Genomic DNA, 22,614 nt, shown 5'->3' with positions numbered 1-22,614 from the left:
TAGAACAATAAAATAAACTAAACATTTTTATTTTAAATCCTCTGATGGTCTCCTTGAGATAAGGGAAACCTCAGAATATGGTAAGAGTTTTCTTCTTCCTTGCAAATTGTGCAGGTCAATTTCCATAGCAACCAACTCCAAGGGATTATCCAAATGCTTTAGTTGTATGGGAATATCATTATAGGAACATGAAATGTTTATTTTGGAAGGAACACTAGAGGTCATCTACTCCAACTCCCCAGCTTGCCAGATGAAGAAACCAAAAGCCAGGAAGGTGAGGGAACTTGCTTAGTTGTCCAGTAGCAGAAGTGGGACCAGGATTTGAATTCCCAACATCCCTCTAGTACTCCCCTGCCATATTAAATATCATTGATACTAATGGGGTAATTAACTAGTCTTGTGATTTTTGTTGTTAAGTAGAGATTTTCATTCTACCTATTATAATAGAATTTGAACTATGGAAAGACATGCACCTCACTTTCTTGACTTAGTGCTACTTATGTATGGAATTCTCTCCTTTCTCTTCTTCACCTATTAAAGCCTGACCCATCCTTTAAAGCTTAACTTGAAAGATACTTCTTCCAGGAAATCTTCCAAGACCACTGTAGCCTTCTCACCTTGGAAGATTCTTCCAACCCTGTGATTCATCCACTAATGAGTGAACTTCCACATCTACTCTTTCAATCATTTCTTGCTCCATTCCTAATTCTTCAGATTTCTGTTCCAGGCTAGATGTAGTTTTCTCGCCACCCTTCCCCACATGCATACTTTTTAGCTCCCTTTTATGTGTTGTCTTTCCCCATTACAGTATAAGCTACTCAATGACAGGGAATGTCCTTTTTACTTGTATTTTTATTTCCAGCCCATAGCACAGTGCTTGGTGCATAGTAAGTGCTTAATACATGCTTACTGTTTTTGTCATAATTAAAAACCTTCACACTTTGATATCACATTATATAGTTCATATGATATTGTGTATTACAGCTATCTATAATTGCACCTTATCCCTCCACTAGATTGTAAATTTTTTTTTTTATTTTTTTTAAATGCTTTTTGCTTTTTTTTGGAAGGAGTAATGCAGGGCAGTTGGGATTAAGTGACTTGCCCAAGGTCACATAGCTAGTAAGTGTTAAATGTCTGAGGCCAGATTTGAACTCAGGTCTTCCTGACCCCAGGGCCAGCTCTATTTACTGTGCCACCTAGCTGCCCCTAGATTGTAAATTCTGTAAGGACAGGTACTGTGTCTTAGTGAAATTTTACATTTTCCCTCTCGTGCCTAGAAATGTTTTGTGTACAGAAAGTCTTCAATGAATGTTATTGCTGTGGTTCTGTTTTTCTACAGACTGGAAAATAAATTTCAATTTAATTTATCAAACCTTTATATGCTTGCGCAGAGCACTGGCCTAAGAACTAGGGGAGTTCCAGCAATTAAATAAGGATTTTAATCAAGCAAGGGGGGAGCCGATGAAGGGCTTTTTTTTTTAAGCAGAAGGAAGAGTTAATCTGGCACTGATATAAAAGGTAGACTAGAGGGGATGGGGTGCAAACCAATTCTCTTTTTCTCCTTGGATTTGCCATGTGTAGTGTGGCTGTCATTTCATCTAGCATTTATTCCACTCAGTCAAGTCTGCTATCAGTGTGAGATAATGAACCGGCTCAATTAGACATCTGATGAAGTGAGATGAAAACATAGCACTGGAAAACATTTCTGTTTCAAGAGGGCATCACATGGCAGCAGTTTAAAGGCTTTAAAAAATAGTCCAAAGTAATGGCAGCCATAAGAAGCTGTGATTAAATAGCCATTTGACAAGAGTGTTAGTGTTTGAGCAAAGGAAAGCAGAGCTAAAACATTTGATTCTCTTGACAGGTAGCATTTCCTAGTGAAGGCTCCAATCTGCCTCAGACACCCACTAACTGTGTGACCATGGGCAAGTCACTTAATCTCTCAAAGATCCATTCCTCATTGTTAACATGAGGTTAATGAGAATGGAACTGCCTGCTTCGCCAAAGGCTTAGAGGACTAAACAAATAATACCAGTAAAGCACTTTGTAAGAAATAAAAGTCACTTAGGTGGTGGTGGTGGTGGTAGTGGTGGTGGTGGTGGTGGTGGTGATGATAGCCACAATAACTATAATTTGTGTAGTGCCTACCATGTGCCAGACATTATGCTAAACACTTGACAATTATTATCTCATTTGATCCTCACAACAATCCTGGGAGGTAGATGCTATTTTACAGATGAGGAAACTGAGGCAAATAGAGGTTAAGTGACTTGCCCATGGTCACACGGCTAGTAAGTATCTGAGGCTGGATTTGATCTAAGGTCTTAGCCCAGCACTCTGGTCCTGGCCAGAGTCAGGAAAATCTGAGTTAGAATCCTCCCTCTGTGCTTTTGACTCAAAGAATTTCACACCAAAATGTGGCTGCCTTCTTCTCTCAGACTCAGTTTCCTCATCTATAAAATAAGATTTAGAATAGCACTGACTTTACAGGCTTATGAGAATCAAATGAGATAATGTATGTAAAGCACTTTGTAAGCCTGAAAGCACTATTTAAAGCACCATTTAAATGTCTTTTATCATCATCATTATTATTATTAATACCAGCTCAGAAGTTGCTATGACTTTGTTACCCACCATAGGGAAGAAGTATATTCCCTGGATGTTGTAGCCCTGGGACAAACTTCTGGTCTCCCCACAGTAGTTATAACTCTCCAGCTGAGTATATAAATTGTTGTTATTGTTCATTCTTCATTCTTGAAGAAGACCAATGACATCAGGAGGGTGGTGTCTTGATTTGCAGGTAAATTGGATTGCTGTGAGGCAGGCGTGCAAAGTCATCAGCCTCACTCTCTTCTCCACAGTCACTGGAATCCAGTAGCAAGACATAGGTCAAGATGACTGACAGTGACCCAGGATGCAATGGGAGACCTTGGCCTTTTTAAGCTTGGTCTTTCCCAGGTCTCGGTTTGTCTGAGGCAATAGCCATTCAGTAATTAAAGTCTAGGAAAGAATTGAGGCAAGAGATGGCCCAGTTTGCCTTCACAGATGAATCAGTCTGGGAGGGGAAGACCCTCAGTTTCTGGCCAGAACAGAAACAATTGCTATTTATATTCCAAATATAGAAATATGCATATCCCTTTGGGGTAGCTAGGTGGCACAGTGAATAGAACACCAGCCCTGGAGTCAGGAGGACCTGAGTTCAAATCTGGCCTCAGACACTTGACACAAAAACTAGCCATGTGACCTTGGGCAAGTCACTTAACCCCAATTGCCTTCCAAAAAGAAAAAAAAAAAGAAATATGCATATCCCCTTAGACTGCCTAAGTACAGTGAATTGAGATGACTTCTCTTCTAACTCAGGGCTGCTTCATTTGTCCAGTTCCAAACTGAATCCCATATCTCATCTCTTGATAACCCCAGCTCAGATCTTATCATGATTCTTGGTTTTTTTACTCTGCATGTACTTCACACAACCAATTTCTCCCCTGCGTCCCTTCAAGGCTAGGGTCACTTGCCTGGCTCTTGACCTTGGCCTGTCCTCACTTCCAACCTGGCAAAGGAACTGCCCAACTATATCCTCTGACTCTCCACATTAAGAAAGGTACAATCAGCACCACAGAACCTGCTTCATCTTAACCAGGAATGGGCCTAGAGGGACAAAGCATAACAATGATTGCAAATTATCACTGAAGATTTCAAAGTTGCCCAGACTCATTAGGAGGAACTAGAAAAATATCTCTGTGCTGCTAATATCCCAGGGAGTGGAACAGCCAGAAGGGTTTTCACCCTTCCTACCATTTTGGGAAACCAGTTCAGAAGGGGTACCAGGGCACTACCTGAATAAGCAGGAGTGTCATAGAAGGCAATCCTGTGTGGACAATAATCCCTGAGTCCTAACTGAATGAAGTGAGCAGATGCTTTGTGAAGATAAGATTTCATTCAGACCGCCTGTCCTTCCCTGCACAGAGCCCATAATGCCATTCTCTGACTTACTCTCACAAAGAGATTAAAATTTTAGTCCTAATTCTGCCACAAATGGGGCAAATGCCTTAACCACTCTCCATCTCAGTTTTCTCATCTGTATAAAGAACCAGTTTAGCTTAGGTGAATTCTCTGATTCCTTCTAGCCCTGTCATTCTATGATTTTGGGTATTCAATTAGCAGATCCCTAAAATAGGTCCATTTGCCCCTAAAGACAATAGGCATGACTGGAGGTAATAGGGAAAGGGCATAATCATAGGTAAAGAAAAAAGGAAATGAAAAGCACCTTGGCCTTTCAATAGTCAAAATGTTATAAAAAAAAAAAAAACAACAGTCCATCACCTGAGATTAATACAAAGTTGCATGATAATTAAATAGTAACTCACATTTATAAAAAGCTTTAAGGTTTGTTTAAAAAAAATTGTCATTTGATCCTCACAACAATCTTATGAGGTCGATGTTAATATCACTATTTTACAGGGGGCGGCTAGGTGGCTCAGTGAATAGAGTACCTGTCCTGGAGTCAGGAGGACCTCAGAGTTCAAATCCAGCCTCAGACACTTAACACTAGTTGTGTGACCTTGGGCAAATCACAACCCCAATTGCCCTGCCTTTCCCCCCCTCCAAAAAGCAAATATATATATCACCATTTTACAGATGAAAATACTCAATAATCAGGGGGCTCGGAAAGGTTGTGACTCTCCCAAAGTCAATTAATAAGCATCATTAAATGCCTTCTTTGCCTTAGGTACTAGGGATACAAAGACAAAAATGGAACAGCTCCTGAAGGCATATCTGAACCCAGGACTTAGTTACTCCAAGTTCAGTGAGCTATCCACTACTTCCATCACGCTGCCTCTCAATTCTGATCAGTTTTTCAATGAAAGGATAAAAAAAGAGACACAAAACCATTTGTACAATTTAGCTTATGATTAAGGTTCCCTTGACCATCATTCCTTTTTTACCCAAAATGTTCAAATATTTCATAAGACTAGTATAAAACCACCAACTATGATGGCACCATACCCAGAGACCCATGTAGATTCCAATGACATGTGCATCAGTAATTGGGGCTTTTGTCTTATCTGCCTTGATTATCACTGTGCTTCCATTCCCAATAAACCATGAACCAGATTGCTAAAACGACTTAAATCTCAGCATGTAGAGAGGGTGCCAACTATTCCTGACACTGGCTATGCATAAAAACTGAATCTGAAATGGGCTGAATTTCTGCTCACACTTTTTAAAGGAAATTATTTCATTTTAAAGGCATATTGGGCTTACCATACATGAACATTAAGTGACTAACTAACTAAAAATAAAGACCAGACATGAAAATTATCCCAGGAAGTTCAATTTTCTTAAGAATGTGTCTAAATAAAAGACTTTAAACTGAAACAAAAAAACATGGTCTTAAATATTCTTCCCAACCTTGGGTACAATCTATTCACATGGACAAATAAATCATTTGTGGCCATTTTTGCTTACTAAGGTTTCAACAGAGTGAAATCAAGATATGAAAACAACATAAAATATTCATTGACTTCATTTGCCTTTCCTATACTAAAAAATGTTGAGAAGAGGAAGCAGGGCATAATGGAAAGAGAGCAGAACTAGGGCTTGGGTGGAGGGGTGGGGAGGAATGGGGGGGGGGGGGGTCAAGTGACTTTTTTTTTCCTGACTGCTTTAGATTCACAAGGCAATACCAGTCACTCACAGAATGTGAGATGGAAGAGAAGTTGGAAGCCATTTCATCCAATCCATTCCTAAACAAAAAATTTCTTCTCCAACCTAATCCTTGCTTTGAGAACCTCCAGAGAAAAGAAAACCATTATCTCTACCACCCCCCAAAACCCTGCAACTCATGCCGCCTTTTTCAATCTGACAAAAAGAGGAATATATCGAACTCATAGACGGATACCCTAGCTCTTATAAAGATAGATTACAAATGTGAAATATGTGAACTCTTGGGAAGAAAGACACTACCATAGATAAATGAAATATCTATTCTCTAGGGAGCGAAAGCCCATACCTTTAAGAATTCCAGTTCACCTTCTTCTCCAGATAGGGGACTATGGCAACGGTGCATTTTTGAGATCTCCAATTGCACCCAGGATGCTGTCATTCTCTCAATCATGCTTGCTGGAATATAGTCTTCAACCAAAAAATAATGTTTCCCCTGTGCCTATGGGTAATAAAATACAGAGGGAAAGGCTAATGATCAAAATGTGACATAGAATCCTGAACAGAGTAAAAATAAAACATTGGTTGAAAATCCCCTATTCCATTCTACAGGACATCCTCAATCTAGCCCCAAGCGAGTTTTCTGAGGGATATAAATAAAATTATCTACATGGACAGATGTTAGGGTTCAAACCAAGTTAAATAAGATGATTAGTGGGCAAATAAGGGAAGACTAGCAAAGGACATAGATAGCTATATACCTTCCTCCTCTATGGGGTAGCTAGATAGAGCAATGGATGAGAATGCTGGGCTGAGAGTCAGGGAGACCCAAGTTCAGAATTCAGCTTCAGACACTTACTAGCTGTGTTACTCTAGGCAAGTCACAAAAACCTCTGTCTCATTTTTTAACCATAAAATTCGGATAATAACAGCACTTAATTTCAGAATTGTTGTAGGAGTCAAACAGCACAGTGTTTGCTAAGGAGGGCAGGGAAGAAGGAAGGTCTGAACCTTTGGTTCCATAGTGAGAACAAGTTCTTGGGGAAGAGACCTTCTTTAACAATACAGATTCACAAAAGTTCTACTGTTTATAATTTTGGGGTCACCTGGAATGCTGAGGCGTTAAGTAATTTGTCCAGAGTGACAAATCTAATACATGTCAGAGATAGTACTTGTCCCAAGATGTTTTGGCTCATGGCTCTATCAAGTAAGCCATGATGCCTCTGGCCTTATACATAATAAGGGAAGCAAGGTGACCCAGTGGATACAGCAAGAAGATTCATCTTCCTGAGTTCAAATCTACCCTCAGACACTAACTGTGTGACCCTAGGAAAGTCACTTAACTCTCTTTGCCTCAGTTTCCTCATCTGTAAAATGAGCTGGAAAAGGAAATGGCAAACCACTCCAGTATCTCTGCCAAGAAAACCCTAGATGAGGTCACAAAGAGTCAGACACAACTGGAAAAAAAAATACTGAATAACAAATAAATGCTTATTGAATGAATGAATGTGAACTGGATTCCTAGGAAGAATATATGAAGCAGGCAAACGGATCCCAGACTGATATTTAGGGAGGTTGCAAGCCCACAAAGGGTCCAACTTCCATTCCAATAGCTCATTCTTATTCTAATGGTTTCCATAAAGCCACTGATGTGGTGGGCCTGTAGCCAGCCCATCTGTGCTGTGATCAGAAGAACTGCTACAAGTAAGCGGCAAACACTGGAAAGGTGCCATACTTGAAAAGGAGAATAATAATAATAGTAATTGCTCACATTTCTATGGCATTTGAGGGCTTACCAAGCACTTTTCTCCCATAACAGTTCTGGGAGGTAGGTGATGTTTTATTATGGGTTTTTATGGGCTGGATAGGTTATAGAAAGCTAGATTTGGAAATACCCTTCACCAGATCAAATCAGCAACTCTTAGGTAATTTATACTCAGTTAGTAAAGTTATTAAGAACATTGTGTGTGCCGGGCACTGTGCTAAATGACAGAGATCCAAATAAAGGCAAAATGACAGGCATTGCTCTCAATGAGCTCACAGCCTAATGAAGGAGACCATATACTAACAGCCATGTGCAAATAAGATAGATATTTGTGTATACATATATAATATATATGCATATATCATATATTTCAATTTGTTTTATATATGTATTATATGTGTGTACATATATACATATACATACACACATACATATTGTATATATATATATATAACAAATTGAAAGAGGGAAGATACTAGTGCTAAAGGAGATTAGAAAGGGCTTCTTAGCACATAATAGGTATTTAATAAATGTTTATTGATTGATTGTTAACAATGGGACTTTCGTTGGGAATTGTGGGAAGCCAGGAGGTGGAGACAGAAAGGAAAAGGTCCTCTAGAGCCTAAGTGACTATTAGGTATCAAAGCCATAATTCAGATGCATCTCTCTCCACTTCAAGTCAGGGCTCAGCAGGAGCTCCCATTCAGTTGCTAGCCTGCATCCCAATGACCACAGTTAAATGTGAAATGGCCAAGAGTTCCTGTCATTTGCTTTTCTGTGACCTGTCTCCCCAGCCCCATAGCTATCATAAACAAACAGCATCAAATGAATCTTTGAAAGAGTTTTAACATTGGATTGTGCCCCAGTTGTACAGACACAGGTAGGGCTGACCTAATTGCAACTGTCATTTGGGAGAGGCTAGATAGGAATCAGATTAGCATTTAGTTCATAATAATGTCACTTGTGTTCAGCCTGTCTCAGGATGGAAATCACTGAAAAGGAAATAATGCATGGGTGGACTGCAATGTCCTTTGGTCCAGGAAGGGCCTAGCTGGATGAGGTCACAGATCCATCAAAGCATAGACTATGTGATATAATGGAAAGAGCTCTGGATTTAGAATAAGATAACTTGGGTTCAAATCTAGGCTCCACAACTTGCCACTGTGTGACCTCAGCCAAGTCTCTTCCTCTCCCTGGTCTCAGTTTCCTTGTCTGTAAAATGAGAAGGTGGATCTTGATTAGGGCTTTTTAGTCTTCTTGTGTGTTGTGAACCCCTTTGGCAGTATAGTAGGACCTATGGACCCTCTCTAAAAATATTATTTTTGAATAGGTAAATAAAATGCATAGGATTACAAAGGAAATCAACTATTTTAAAATATATTTCTCAAAACATTCTCTGTCACTTCACAGACCCCAAATTAAATAACACCAGCAAAATATCATCTTTAAAGCCCCTTCAAGTCTAAATCTATGATCTCAAGTAGAATCCCAGGTGGACTCTCTATTACAGATTGTCATGTCATAGACACAGGGCTTCAGAGTCAGGTTTTTCTATTTTTAGTAGCCAACACCACCACCACCACCTAGAGCATCCAGGCCAGGGTTGCATAGTCAGGAAGAACTCAGAAATGCTTGCAGAATGAATGCATGAGGAGCGGCCAGGTGGCTCAGTGAGTAAGAGCACCGGCTTCAGTGTCGGGATGACCTGGGGATCGAATCTAGGCTCAGATACTTAGCACCCACCCAGAAACACCTGGCCATGTAATCTTGAGCGAGTTACTTAACCCTGATTGCTTAAAAAAAAAAAAAAACGAATGCATGAATAAACATAGTAGTATCAGCCATGCCTCTGGACTATAGTTCCCAAATTCCACTTGTAAGGCCAATGCACCAAGTTGCAATAGCATCTCATCACTGCAGTATATACGTTCCTCCAGAATGTCTTTCCGGAGCTGGAGATAAAATTGATGTCTTGTAAAACTGTGCCTAGAAAAACAAAGACAGAAGGGCAAATAAAATTAGCAGATACCAGCAAGAGGCAGAGAAAGGAAGATAGAAAAGCTGGCCTATGAGGGCATGGTTTTAATCATTTAGGAAACTTCCATCTGAGGAAATTCCCCCTACCAGTACAAGTTGGCACCTTCTCTGCAACTTATAGTCTTAGAGAGAATTATTTAGAATACTGAAAAGTGAAGGGATTCACCCAGGATTACATAGCCAGTTATGTGTCAGAAGCAAGAATTGAACTCAGATCTTTCTAGTTCTAAGGTCAATTTGCTATCCACTACACCATGGCTAGCATAGGAAGACAAATTTAAAAGAATCCATCACTTCAGTCTATAAAAGGTAAAGGCTGTGAAAGAATGCATAATCAAAGTCTACAAGCCTAATTCATTTCAACAAACATTTACTTTAACAATGTTTTGGGCCGATGATCTCCTCCATTCCGGTACTCACTCCAGGGCTGAAGAAAGAAGTTTCTTCACCTCTGGAATGTCCCTCTATTCCTTCTGTTGACCTTTCTAGAATATGCCTCTTCTTCCAGGTCTCCAGTCAGGCACCACTCCCTCTGGGAAGCATTTCTGATTTCCCCAGTGACTAATGCTGTGCCCCATGCCAAATTTCTTTGTATCATATTTAACTGTGTGTACAGGTGCTGGTGATTTAGCTTAAAGCAAGCATCCATTATCAAAGGAATGAGCCAGAAGACCATGGCACTCACTGGATAAGGTGAAAGTGGTTGACAAAGAATTTTATTCTCAGAAACAGTGTGAAGTTAACAATGGTGGTTTTCTTCTTGGATCTGTCACTCCAGCCTTCTGGTGCCACTTCATACAACTTGGTTTCATCATTCAAGAAAAAGAACTCTTTACCTGAAATGGAAACAGTGATTTGAGGCAGCTGAATGACATAGTGAATAAAGTTTTGGACCCTAGAGCAAGAGGACCTAAATTCAAATCCTGTCTCAAAGGTCAGTGTGACCCTGGGCAAATTGCTTAACTTCTCTCAGTCTCAAATCATCACGTGTAAACTAATAGCACTTACTATGCAGGGTGATTGCAAAGATCAAAAGACAGAATAGAGGTAAAAAGATTTATACATTTTTAAGTTCCATGTAAGTGTTAACTATTATTACTATCTAAAGAGACATCAGAATGAATACATCCTACCAAACTCATACCTAATAGGACAGGCTCAACTTAGATATATAAATCTCTAGGAAGTCAACCCCCATCAATGTATAGCCCTGTCTAGTTCTCTACATTAGGATTTAACCTATATATAGGGCAATCTATAGTTATAAAAAAAAGAAGGAAGGAAGGAAGGAAGGAAGGAAGGAAGGAAGGAAGGAAGGAAGGAAGGAAGGGAGGGAGGGAGGGAGGGAGCATATTCTACAAGACTAAGCATAATCCTATAGGAGGAAAATTTAATCTTTAATGGAATAGAGGACTTTCAAACCTTTCTGATTAAAAGACCAAAGCCAGGTAGTAACTTTGAAATACAAGCACAAGAATCCAGAGAAACAAAGAAAGATAAATTTATGTGACCAATTAGAGAGAGTTATTATGATGATGCAATGTTGATTTTCTAGTAAGGGAGAGAAGAAAAAAGTGGACATTCAAAACCTATTATGAAAGGGTATTGAAGGTGTTAAACAAGAATAGAGGTCCTGGCAGTGGTGATGCAAAATTGATTCTGTTTAAGAATTTGGAAAGAGGAAAAAGAAAAAAGAGTAACACTAGTGTGGAAAAGAGGAAGAAGGAAATGGAATTTGTTTCTCATAACTGGGTATGTGAGAAAACATGGAAGAAGAGGTAAGGAGAGTTGGTTATCAGACATGAACCTCATTTTTATCTGAATGGACAGAAGAGTATTAAACACACCACACACACACACACACACACCGGTTTATGGACAAATTAATTTGATATCAAACTCAACAGAGAAATAAGGGAATTGACTGAGGGGAGGTTATTAAGATTGATGAAAATTCTGGGAAGGGAATAGTCACAAGCAAAACAGACTTCCTGAATCTGAAATGGGAATCAACAATCAGTATTTTTAAGTACTTATTATTAAATAGAGAGGGGGAGGAGAGGAAGAGGAAACAAAAAAACTAGATCTAAGGGGGTGACTTAGATTGCCTCTTGAACCATTGGGAAATGGCTAAATGAATAGTAGTATGTGAATGCAGTGTTGTAAGAAAAGAGAAAATTTCAGAGAATTCTGGTTAGTATGAACTGATGTAGAGTGAAATGAACAGAACAAGAACATATTACATATACACCATTGGAAAAACAACAACTTAGAAGATTTAAAAAGCCTGATCAAAGCACTGATCAGTTCTATCTCCAGAGGACCTATGATGATGTATGTTACCCACCATCAGACAGAGGAGTGACGGATGCAAGGTGCAGAGTTATGCATTTGGGGACATGGCTACTATAGCTAATGATTTTGTTTGAAGAATTTTCTCATTTGTAACAAGGTGGTTTTTTCCCTTTCTTACTTTTGGTTAATTTGGGTGAGGGTGAGAGTGGTTACCAATATGGATACCAAAAAAGAGGGTCACTGAAATATTTTTTAATGCTCAGAAGGAAACAGAATGAAGTTCAAAAGTAAGTACAGTCAAACAGGACATTTTGAAAGTAATGTATAGAATTCATGACACATTTTTAAGCAAGTGATATAAAGTTGAGGTTCACAGATCCATAAAGAATCTTTTTTCTATGTTCTACTGTGAGTATGAAAGTGTTCTTTTTCTCCTAGTGTTTAAGTTCAGAATTAAAATAATTCATTGTAAATAAAAGTTCCTCATAGCAAGAATTTTAAGACACAGGAAAAGTGACTGAGGACAAGAGGTTGTAGAGTTTCCTTCTGTATTCAATATGATCTAGTCACATCCCTGTCTAAGAGACTGGACTATCTTTAGAGTCAATTCAACCGAACAAAATTATTCACTACCTATGTACCAGGCATAGAAGTTAAGGCTGTGAAGACATGAAATGAAAACAGTCCCTGCCCTCAAGGAGTTTATAGTCTACTGGATTCCACAACTCTCCTTTAGTTCTATACTTATGTTTGGATAGCAATTTTCAGCTTCTCTAACTTGCAAATCTTACAATGTAGGTAGCCTTGAGCATTACCCTGAAATAAGTATCCTATTCCACATTCAGAGAAGGATTAACACTTCATTATAACACTTACATCATGGCCCTCACACAAAGAACTTGACACTTGAAAATACTGACCCCATTTTTTTAATGGAGAAAGTGAGCTACAGAGATTTTTAAGTAATTTTCCAGTGACACATAAAATCCAGCCAACCAGAATCCTGGTCACCTATATATGTCACTGAATATATTGCCAGCTGACCACTGCTAAGAAGGAAGTTGATATTTCTTTTTTTAATGAACTTTTTTTTAGTTTTCATCTTTTTTTAATGTAACTTATACTATAGTAAACACTTACCTTTCTGGCAAGCTAAGCCAAAGTAGAAGTATTCGACTAGGTTGGCATAGGTCCTAACTAAATTAAAGACATCTCGTGCCTTAGACTTGATGTCACATTTCACTTCTAAACACTGCCCATTCAGCAGAACCACACAGAGTTCTCTTTGAGACAAATATGATTTCCCCTTTTTTGTCTGGAAAGAGAAGAAAAAAACAGTACATGAATGCCAGGTCCCTGTCAGTGCAACATCTCTCTATAACATATTCCAATTTTCAGTGTGGGTTCTATTTCCACAGAGGTGCATACAAAGACAGTTCCAATGGGAGCCTTCCCCCTGCAGAAATCCCCATTAAAATCCTCAGTGTATCTTCCTTGTCCATCTCCCTGTTGAGGCTTTCAAGGGACCATCATTAATTATTCATTGCACTTTCAGCGTTGTCAATCAATCTAATGCTGTTCACTGAGGTTCACAACTTGGAGATAATGATAATGAATTCCATACTGCCCAGTTACCATCTCAACCCAGCTCTCCCTAACATGAAGAATCCATGAATAGTCATGGAAGAGAGATAAGGGGATTAATTAGAATCTCGAAATTGCACAGCATAGCCAAACTCGATGTCATTTATCAGCAGGTGAAAGATTTATTATGAAACTATTTCTGATTTCTTGAGCTTCCCTCTCCTCAGGTTATGAACACAGGGTGGCATAAAATATTGGAAGCAAGCAGTCTAAACCACAGTCCAAAGCATCTTTCTGGGCAAATTGGCCACCATCAAAGCAGAGCAGATGAAGGCAGACGTACCCAACGAGGCAGTGAAGAAACAGTAAATAGATGGTTGTGGAGAGGGGAAAGTCAACCTTTCACACTGCTCTTGGACAGTTGAAATAAATGCCATCATGGCATATTGGATAAAGAGCATTGGGTCTAGAGTAAAGAAGACATGGGTTCAAGCCCCCACCCAAACTCCCCCAGCATTTACTAGCTGTGTGACTATGACTAAGTCATTTATATACTGTGAACCTTAGTTTTCTCATTGGTAAAATGGTAATGATAAAACCTATAGAGTTATTATGAAGTACAAATGAGAGAATGTAAATAAGGTATGTAGCACTTTATTTGGTGTTTATTAAGTTCAGAATTTAAAATTTAAATTTAAATATCAGTTATTACTAGGAGAGGGTCATCAGGTGATAGACAGGAAACCAGAAAGGGCTCTCTACTCATAGCATCAAAAAAAAATAACTTTCATGTAGAGCTATCTGCCCAGTTGATCCATTTAGTTCACTGGTCATTGTTTTCAGGAAGTCCAGGTGGTCAGAACCATAAAAGTGTCTACATAGTTACTCATTCTTAGTAGCATCACTGATTGAACTTATCAAAATTGTGTGCATAAGGGCTAGGATATATTAGTAGGACATGCAAAATATGATGACACAAGTAATCTGTGAGAGGGAAAGGATCTTAAGAGCTGCCCAGCAAGATACGTGGTACTAAAGCCAGGAAAGTGTTGGAGGGAAGAAGGGAAGTTGCCACCAAATGCTTCCTCCTAGATGCACAATGTAGGTCAGTAGAAATGGACACTGTCAAAGGCTAGACTAAAAGTAGATATATTCTTAAAGAATGAATGGTTAAGGGGGTGGCCAGGTAGCACAGCGAGTAACAGCACCGGCTCCAGTGTTGAGAAGACCTGGAGATTGAATCCCAGGCTCAGACACTTAATATCCACCCAGAAACACCTGGCCATGTAACCTTGAGCAAGTTACTTAACCCCAATTGCTTAGGGGTGGCCAGGTGGCTCAGCGAGTAAGAGCACCGGCTCCAGTGTCGGGATGACCTGGATCAAATCCGGGCTCAGATACTCAGCAACCACACCCAGAAATAACTGGCCGTGTAACCTTGAGCAAGTTACTTAACCCCGATTGCTTTAAAAAATTTAAAAAAAAAAGAATGAATGGTTAAATGAATGAAAACAATCTTATGATGAATGAATGAATGAAAACAAATTACTAAACAATCATTTCAGTTGCATCTGACTCTTTGTGACCCCATCTGGGGTTTTCTTGGCAAAGATACTAAAGTGGTTTGCCATTTACTTCTCCAGCTCTTTTTACAGATGAGGAACTGAGGCAAAGGTTAAGTGACTTTCCCAGATTCACACAGCTAAGAGGTGTTGAGGCCAGATTTGAACTCAGAAAGATGAGTCTAACCCTGGTCTCTACTCTATTCACTGCACAACTAAGTTGTTATTACATGTTAAACACTGTATTAAATTCTGAACATACAAAAACAAAAAACAGTACCTAATCTCAAGGGAGACAATAGAAAATGGTGACCAAGGAAGGGTGTTTTGGTTTGGGAAGTCAGGAAGATAGTGAGTGGAGTAATAAGGTAGTCAATGGATACTTCCTTTATAGAGGCACTGGTGATGATTTGATTATAATTTTGAGAGCAAAAAATGGAAAGGGGGTGTGAAGACAGCAAAAAATAACCAGGGTGAATTGTGGTTCTCAGGGCACAAGTTAGAAATAAGTGGTTCTGCTTCTACATGGTCTGGTTTCTAATAGATAAGATAATGGTGGACTTGGAATCAAGACTGGGTCAAATCTGGCCTCCAACATTTATTAGCTATGTGACCCTGGGCAAATCACTTAACCTTTCTCAGCCTCAGTCTCCTCTTCTGTAAAATATGGATAATAATAGCAACTAGCTCACAAAGTTCTTAGGAGAATCAAATAAGATAATATACATAGGGCACATTACAAACAGTAAGGAGCTATAGAAATGCTAGTGATTTTGGTTGTTGTTAATAATGTTGGTTTACCATATAAATGCTACTTATTATTATTATTGTTCTTATTGTTGATTTATTATATAAATGCTAGTTTTTATTGTTGCTTTCATTAATTTTACTATTACTGGGTGGGAGGGTTGAGCAGTAGCAGTGGCAGGCAGAAAATATTCCAGGAGGATGAAGAAGTATGGATAGCAGAAGGCCTTGATAAGTACCTTCAGAGAGGCCACTAAGCCTGTTGACATTCATCTCATCATGGGACTATGCCTGCTTTTCCCAAATTCCCATACTCCTTGCCTCCAGAAGGGCAAGACAAATGATGTTTGTACCACTGTCTACAGAGGAAACATACTGAGGACAACACTTAGGCCCCTCGTCCACACAAAGAATTGTGGGCACATCACAAAGAAATTCCAACAAAGGAAGTATTCCCAGGACCCCCAAACTACTGTCACCAAAGTACCCTGCCTTTGTGGGAGATTCTTTCCACGTCTCTCTCACAGACACACAACTAATCATACTATCCTACACATGGAAGAAGGATGGAAGGTTGTTACAAAAGCACCATTGGCTTTGGGCTGCAGCAGCCTTTTTCTAGACGGTCTCTGGTTATTTCCTGGCCCTACAGATGTGGGGTCTGTCTGCACCAGCTCTGCTGCTGCTACTGAGCTACACAAGCAGAAAATATAAATCTCATCAGCATCACTGTCTCTGGGACTTTGGGAGTATAACCACAGCACAACCCTGTGAGGCCCAGAAAACCAGCTTGCCACCATAACAGAGGAAGCAGAAAATGTAAAGGCCTTGTTAAAGGTAGTAAATTCAACCTTATTCTGAAAGAAGGGGGTTAGTACCACTGAGAACCTCTCAGGCAGCATCAAAAGGACGAGCCCTTAGGTGTCTGCAAAAGGACTCTGGGCACAAGAAGGAACTGAAGCCTGAATCAATTTATCAGCTTTCCTCCCACTGGCCCTTCAGCTCCAGTTGGGGTCATGTTTTGAAAATATGCTATTTTAAGTTAAGGTTTTGAGACTTGGAAGGTCTGGGCTCAGCCAGAGGCCTGGCTTATATCAACCTGACAGCCATGAAGCAATGACAGCCAGTGATTCAATAGACTAGACCCAAAAATAATATGCAATTCTCCCTCTTCAAGATCTGTGTAGAGCTGTAACAAACACATGGTGAATAGGGCTTTGACCAGGACACCAGCATCCAAGAGAGCACGCATTCCCTGACTCTTGGGATTGATGTTTCTTCTTCACTATGACTGCCAACCCTATGCTTCACTTTGTGGTCATCTGCCAACCTATATCACCTTCAAGCTGCCCATGATTATGGCATCCATCTTGTAGGGCTTATACATACATACATACATACATACACACACTCACTCTCTCCCTCTCTCTCTCTCTCTCTCTCACTCTTCCTCTCTCTCTCTCTCTCTCACTCTTCCTCTCTCTCTCTCTGCAAGGCATAGGTTTAGACTCCCTACCTCTGTGCATGAATACACCTATAATTAGACTGTTTTCTGCAACACTGCCCCCATGACAATTCCTCAGGGCTTGTTTTTTTTTTTTAATAATAACAACAGTAACAAGAGCGAATACTTATATAGCACTTTAAGGCTTGAAAGGCATTTTACATATATTATCAAATTTGATCCTGTGATTGTATAGATGTAGACGTAGATACCACCATTTTACAGTTGAATAAACTGAAGCAAACAGAGATTAAGTGACTAGCTAGGGTAACACAGCTAGCAAGTATCTGAGGCTGGATTTGAACTAAGGACTTCCTGGGGCCGAGTCTAGCATTCTGTCCATTTTGCCAACAAGGTTCTGCATATGCACTATTTTTTTGTGTGTGTTTTTAAGCAATCGGGGTTAAGTAACTTGCTCAAGGTTACACGGCCAGTTATTTCTGGGTGTGGTGCTGAGTATCTGAGCCCGGATTCCATCCCAGGTCATCCCAGCTCTGGGGCCGGTGCTCTTACTCACTGCGCCACCTGGCCGCCCCTTAGGTGCACTCTTCTTCACATTGCTTCTGGCTGTCCCAGAGAAGAGAGATGTCTTTGACATCACACTCAGGAACCACCAGCCACAGTTCTCACTGGCATCTATGGCAGTATGAAGAAAGGAATTTATTGCCCCTCCTCTCATCTTCCACTCATGTCAACATTGAAGACAATAGTTACCACGATGGATCCAGGTAGTAATAATGTCACTGGTGCCTCTCCATTCAACTGGATAAACTCTGGTCTTGAGAACTAGGAAAAAATAAATCAATGTTTTAATAAATAGGACTCACTTTTCCCCCTTCTGGTCAAGGCCCTCTAGATCTGTGTTACTACAACCATGCTACCCCTCTCTTCCCTACAGAGCTGGGAAAGGCAAACTTGGTTTGTAATAGAAGAAGGGAAAAAAATCAGAGCTTCATTAAATTCTAAAGTAGGAAGATCAAAGACCATTTAGCCAAGCTAGCTAGCTTAGCAAAGCAGTGTAGTTTTAAGAAATAACCCCTCCTCCCACATTTAATACTTCTTTGACCATGAGCATGTCACTTAACTTCATGGGTCCTCAGTTTCTGTGCCCATAAAATGGAGATAATAATATCCATACTGTCTACTTCACAAAATTATTTCAAGACTCATATGAGATAATTAGGTAAGGTGCTTTGTAAATATTGAAGATCTCTATAACGCCAGTTATTATTACTGGTTCAGAATTGAAATGGCTCAATTAAGTTATTAAAGACTTTTAGAGGAAAGTGGGCGACCTATAGATAGGTCCTTTTTGGCCCACTGATGAACCAACAGGCTTTTTTTGATGTCTGCTGTGTGTCCAGCACTAGGCTACATGTGGTGATCCAATTTTACCAAAGAGATGAAAGGGCCAATGTCATATAGCTAGTAAATGGTGGAATCTTTGGATCATAAAAGCTTTGCACTTCATAATAACTGACTTTTATGGTTTGCACCAGTGGTGTCAAGCTCAAATAGAAACAGGGACCATTAATTTGTACATATAGATCCCTACAGGTCACATATTGACTTTGTTTTAAAATATGATGTTGTCTAGATTTTACCACATTTTAATTTAGTGTGTTAAATAATTCCCAATAATATTTTAATCTGGTATGGTGTGTACTTAGGAATACTGTGAGCCTTGTCCAGCCAGCAGGCTATCTGTGGGAATCTCTGGTTTATGATGAATATATATACACATATAGATACACACACACACATAATATTTTACGTGCTCTTATTTGAGCCTCAAAACAACCCTTTGAAATAGCAGTCATCTACATTTTACAGATTAGGAAACTGAAGCTCAGAGAGGAAAAATGCTTTATCCAAGATGATATAACCTATATGTGTCAAGATTGAATTCAAACCCAACTCTTTCTGACTTCAAATCTAATACTTTATCTGTTGCATAAAGTTCACTCCCCTCTAAGGAAACTGGCTGTTTGCTCATCCCCAGAATTTTCATGGTGTTATAGAAAGAGTTCTAGCCCAGGCTTTACTATTTATTAGTTGCAGACCTTTTAACAAGTTATTTCCCCAATTTGGGCCTCACTTTTCTCACCTATAAAATGAGGGGCTGAGTCAGATTAATTCCAAAGTCACTTCTCGATCTACCTTTCCATGATTCTATAATCTATGTAGCAAAACATGAAAAGCCATAAATTGTAATTTCACAGCCAGCAAGGATCTAAATGAATAGAGGTAAGCCAAACCTAATAAATCATGAATGATGAGATAACCTCAGGCAAAGAAGCAGAGAAGGCTTATTGCAGAGAAATGGGATTTAATGTCATTGCCCACCTACTCCAAGTCATTAAAAGCATGGAAAATGTATCTCTTTCCATTACCATTGGCCAAGCTCAGTCTGCTAACCTATTAACGATTAGAGAAACTTTGTTCTCTCTTTAACTAAATGAAGTAGCCATCCCACATCTTCCTCCTCGTTTGGAATTCTTCCTCAGGGATATGTGTGTATGTGTGTGTATGTGTGTACATATGTAAAGTCGAGCTCATCATATGAAGTCTTCATGCAATATATACATATATGTATGTATTATAAATGCATTTGTGTATATATGTGTATATGTGTGTATATTTAATTTTAACATTACCCTTTCCTTCTTTTGTAATAAACATCTCTGGGAAGAGATCATTGAGGAGGATCTCTTAGGTGCCTCAGAGAAGGCAGATCCTAAGCTGAGCCTGTTATCTTGCTGAATTCCTAGGGGAACTCCATCCACAATTGGACTAGTTGATCTAGGAACAAGATATCAGAGTTAGAAAACCATTCATTTTGTGGTCAAGAAACTACTAAGATTAGAGGCCCTTCCTTAACAATATTGAAACTTGATAGCATCCAAGACCACAAGTTATTGACTTACAGGAGAATATGTGGTTATTGATTATACACAGAATAGAAACTCAGCTCACTGGTAAAGGGAGAGCAAATGTCAGGGAAGTGTCAAACAATTTAGGAAGTTCCCTGTGGTCAGTGCTAGCAGTTGGGGTAGAGATAAGTGGTATCCTATTCATGGGCTATTAAGAGGAACAATCATGCTGGGAAGATAAGAGAGGACAAAACTATAATCTTCATAGAGGACTTCTTCATATATGAATTATTCAAATATTAATTCCAATAAGCAAGGACTGTAACTAACTTTAATCCATAGAGAGCCAAAGGTAAATATGGCAACAACATGAGTAAAATACACTAGAAATGGGGATTAAGAAATCAACTTCCCCTTCCCCCATGTCTCCTTTAGCATCTGAAGCAATTATCTTGGCTCAAATTTTCTAATTATATTGGGATTGAACTTTATTCTCAAAAGGGTAACAGAAATGCTCCTGAATGTCTTAGACTACATTAGACTACATACTTAGACTACTGCTATGCCACTTGACACATCTAAAAATCTTAGATTAATGCAATTTCAGCAAGAAAGTGTATTGCTATCTAAACATCTTAGTTTATAAAGGACATTATTAAGCTAGAGAACATCCAAAAGAGGTCAACCAAGATGGTGAAGAGTTCTTAACTTATATCATATGAGGATCAGTCAAAGGAAATGGAGATATTTAGCCTGGTGAAGACTCAAAGGGGTCATGATAGCTGTCTTCAAGGGCCTGAAAGGCTGTAATGGGTAGACATTAGATTTGTCCTCTTTGGTCTTAGATGGTAGAATCAGGAGTAATAGATGGAAATTGTAAATAGGCCCATTTAGGCATAATGTTGGCAAATACAGTCAAAATGCTGCCAAAGCAGGATGAGCTGTGTTGTAAAGGAGAGCTCATCACATGAAGTCTTCAAGCAACGGCTTGTGTTGTATTGTGATGGGGATTCTTTTTCAAATATGGATTGGACAAGATGGATGCCATGGTCCCTTCCAACTCTCAAGTTCTATGATTCAGGTTCCCCAAGGTGAATTAGACATTGTCAGCTCTTCCACAGCAACCCTATCTTCATTTCACAATAGATCTACCCATGAATCTGGGGCTAGTGCTCTACTTTGTGATAATCATAACCACCTAATACAGAAAGCTTGGACTTTTGTTCACTTGAAAGCTTACCTGCTGAGAAAGAATTTGGTGTTGTTGGGTGCTGACACACACAGTCGTTGTGTATCTCTTTCTAAAACCAATAAAACAGTAAAGATTAGGAGGCAGAGGCAATGTCTATCAATCTCTCATTTGGCATGGAATAGAAAAGTTGAATATATGAATACATGGCATTTTCTTGACTAAGAAAAAGTCACAGATTGGTCTAGAGAACACCATAGATTCCTAAGCTTGTGAAGGATGATCCTGAGGTTGTTGAATCACAGAAACTCTTCAGAACAATTTGAACCTTTGCCTAGCAAGGGTTCACTTAGGGTCTATGAACTTGTTTGTTTGTTTTTTCATATTTTAATAACTATTTCAATATAATTTATTTTCATTGTAAAACTCTTATTTTGAGGTAAGGTACATGGATGGGCTTCACCAGAATGCCAAAGAAATATGCAACACAAACAAAAAGTTCAGAATCTTATCTCTAGGGGAATTCCAAAGTAGCTTTTGTTCCTCCCTCCCTGAAATGTCATAAATCCTATCTAGATTTGGAGATGGGGATGAAGAGGTCTCTTTGAGGTGACTATGAGCTTCTCAGCATTACCCTTTTTCTAAGGAACTTTCTCAGAGTGTGGGGTAAGGTCAGAAAAGTTCTATAACTAGAAGTACTTGGGGGGGGTGGACTATAAAGAAGGCAAAAAATCTTCAGGAAAAAAGCAAATTGAAACTATCAGGAAATAAGGCACCAAAATAATTTCCTAGCACTTTTTTGTTATGAATGAAAGAAATGGGTGAATTCCTAAAATCTTTGATTACTGAAACCAATGGATAGAAGTTACATGGAGGCAGACTTCAGCTCAATGAAAATTTGAACTTTCTGTCAATTAGAACTAATTAACAATGGAATAGTGTAGAGGCAACTACACCAGCATACCCAGGATGGCTGCTAGCACAGGCTCTTAGATCTGCTTTACAAAGAAAGACAGCTAGCTGCCAAGGGGTCAGCAATCTTTTTAATTACATTCATTGGTTCAGTGGAAAAGTCAGTCCTCTGAACTTCAGAGAAAATCCAAACAAAGAAAATGGAGAAAATACAAGCAGAGAAATAAAGCCCAACAGACAGGGCTTCTAACTGTCTAAGAAATTAGCACAGATCAACAGACAAATTCAGATGTCTGACCAAGGCAATACATACATACCGTGTTTCCCCGATAATAAGACCTATCCCGAAAATAAGCCCTCCCCTTACTGTGTAAGATTCCTCTAAAATAAGCCCTCCCCCGAAAATAAGCCCTATTGAGATTGCTGCTGTAGTGAAGGTGATCCCCTGAGCTACACGCTACATTACGGTACCCTCTGTA

The 22,614-nt window shown here is 39.3% G+C and overlaps 1 protein-coding gene across 1 annotated transcript in view; it reads right to left on the bottom strand.

Moving 5' to 3' along the window:
• FRMPD2 (FERM and PDZ domain containing 2) overlaps positions 1 to 22,614 on the bottom strand; it is a 279,466-nt gene that overhangs the window by 234,570 nt on the left and 22,282 nt on the right. The window contains exons 6-12 of the mRNA XM_069067069.1: positions 21,275 to 21,335; positions 19,819 to 19,963; positions 17,876 to 17,947; positions 12,905 to 13,079; positions 10,155 to 10,305; positions 9,280 to 9,418; positions 6,017 to 6,169 (exon numbers count right to left, since the gene is read on the bottom strand). Of these exons, the coding sequence (XP_068923170.1) occupies positions 6,017 to 6,169; positions 9,280 to 9,418; positions 10,155 to 10,305; positions 12,905 to 13,079; positions 17,876 to 17,947; positions 19,819 to 19,963; positions 21,275 to 21,335 (896 nt within the window). The remainder of the gene's footprint in view (positions 1 to 6,016; positions 6,170 to 9,279; positions 9,419 to 10,154; positions 10,306 to 12,904; positions 13,080 to 17,875; positions 17,948 to 19,818; positions 19,964 to 21,274; positions 21,336 to 22,614) is intronic.

This window comes from Petaurus breviceps, unplaced genomic scaffold (assembly GCF_028583685.1).
Source record: "Petaurus breviceps papuanus isolate PSGF00001 unplaced genomic scaffold, PetGlider_PUasm1.0 90740, whole genome shotgun sequence".
NCBI lineage: Eukaryota > Metazoa > Chordata > Mammalia > Diprotodontia > Petauridae > Petaurus > Petaurus breviceps.
This window is presented reverse-complemented; position numbering and strand designations above follow the sequence as displayed.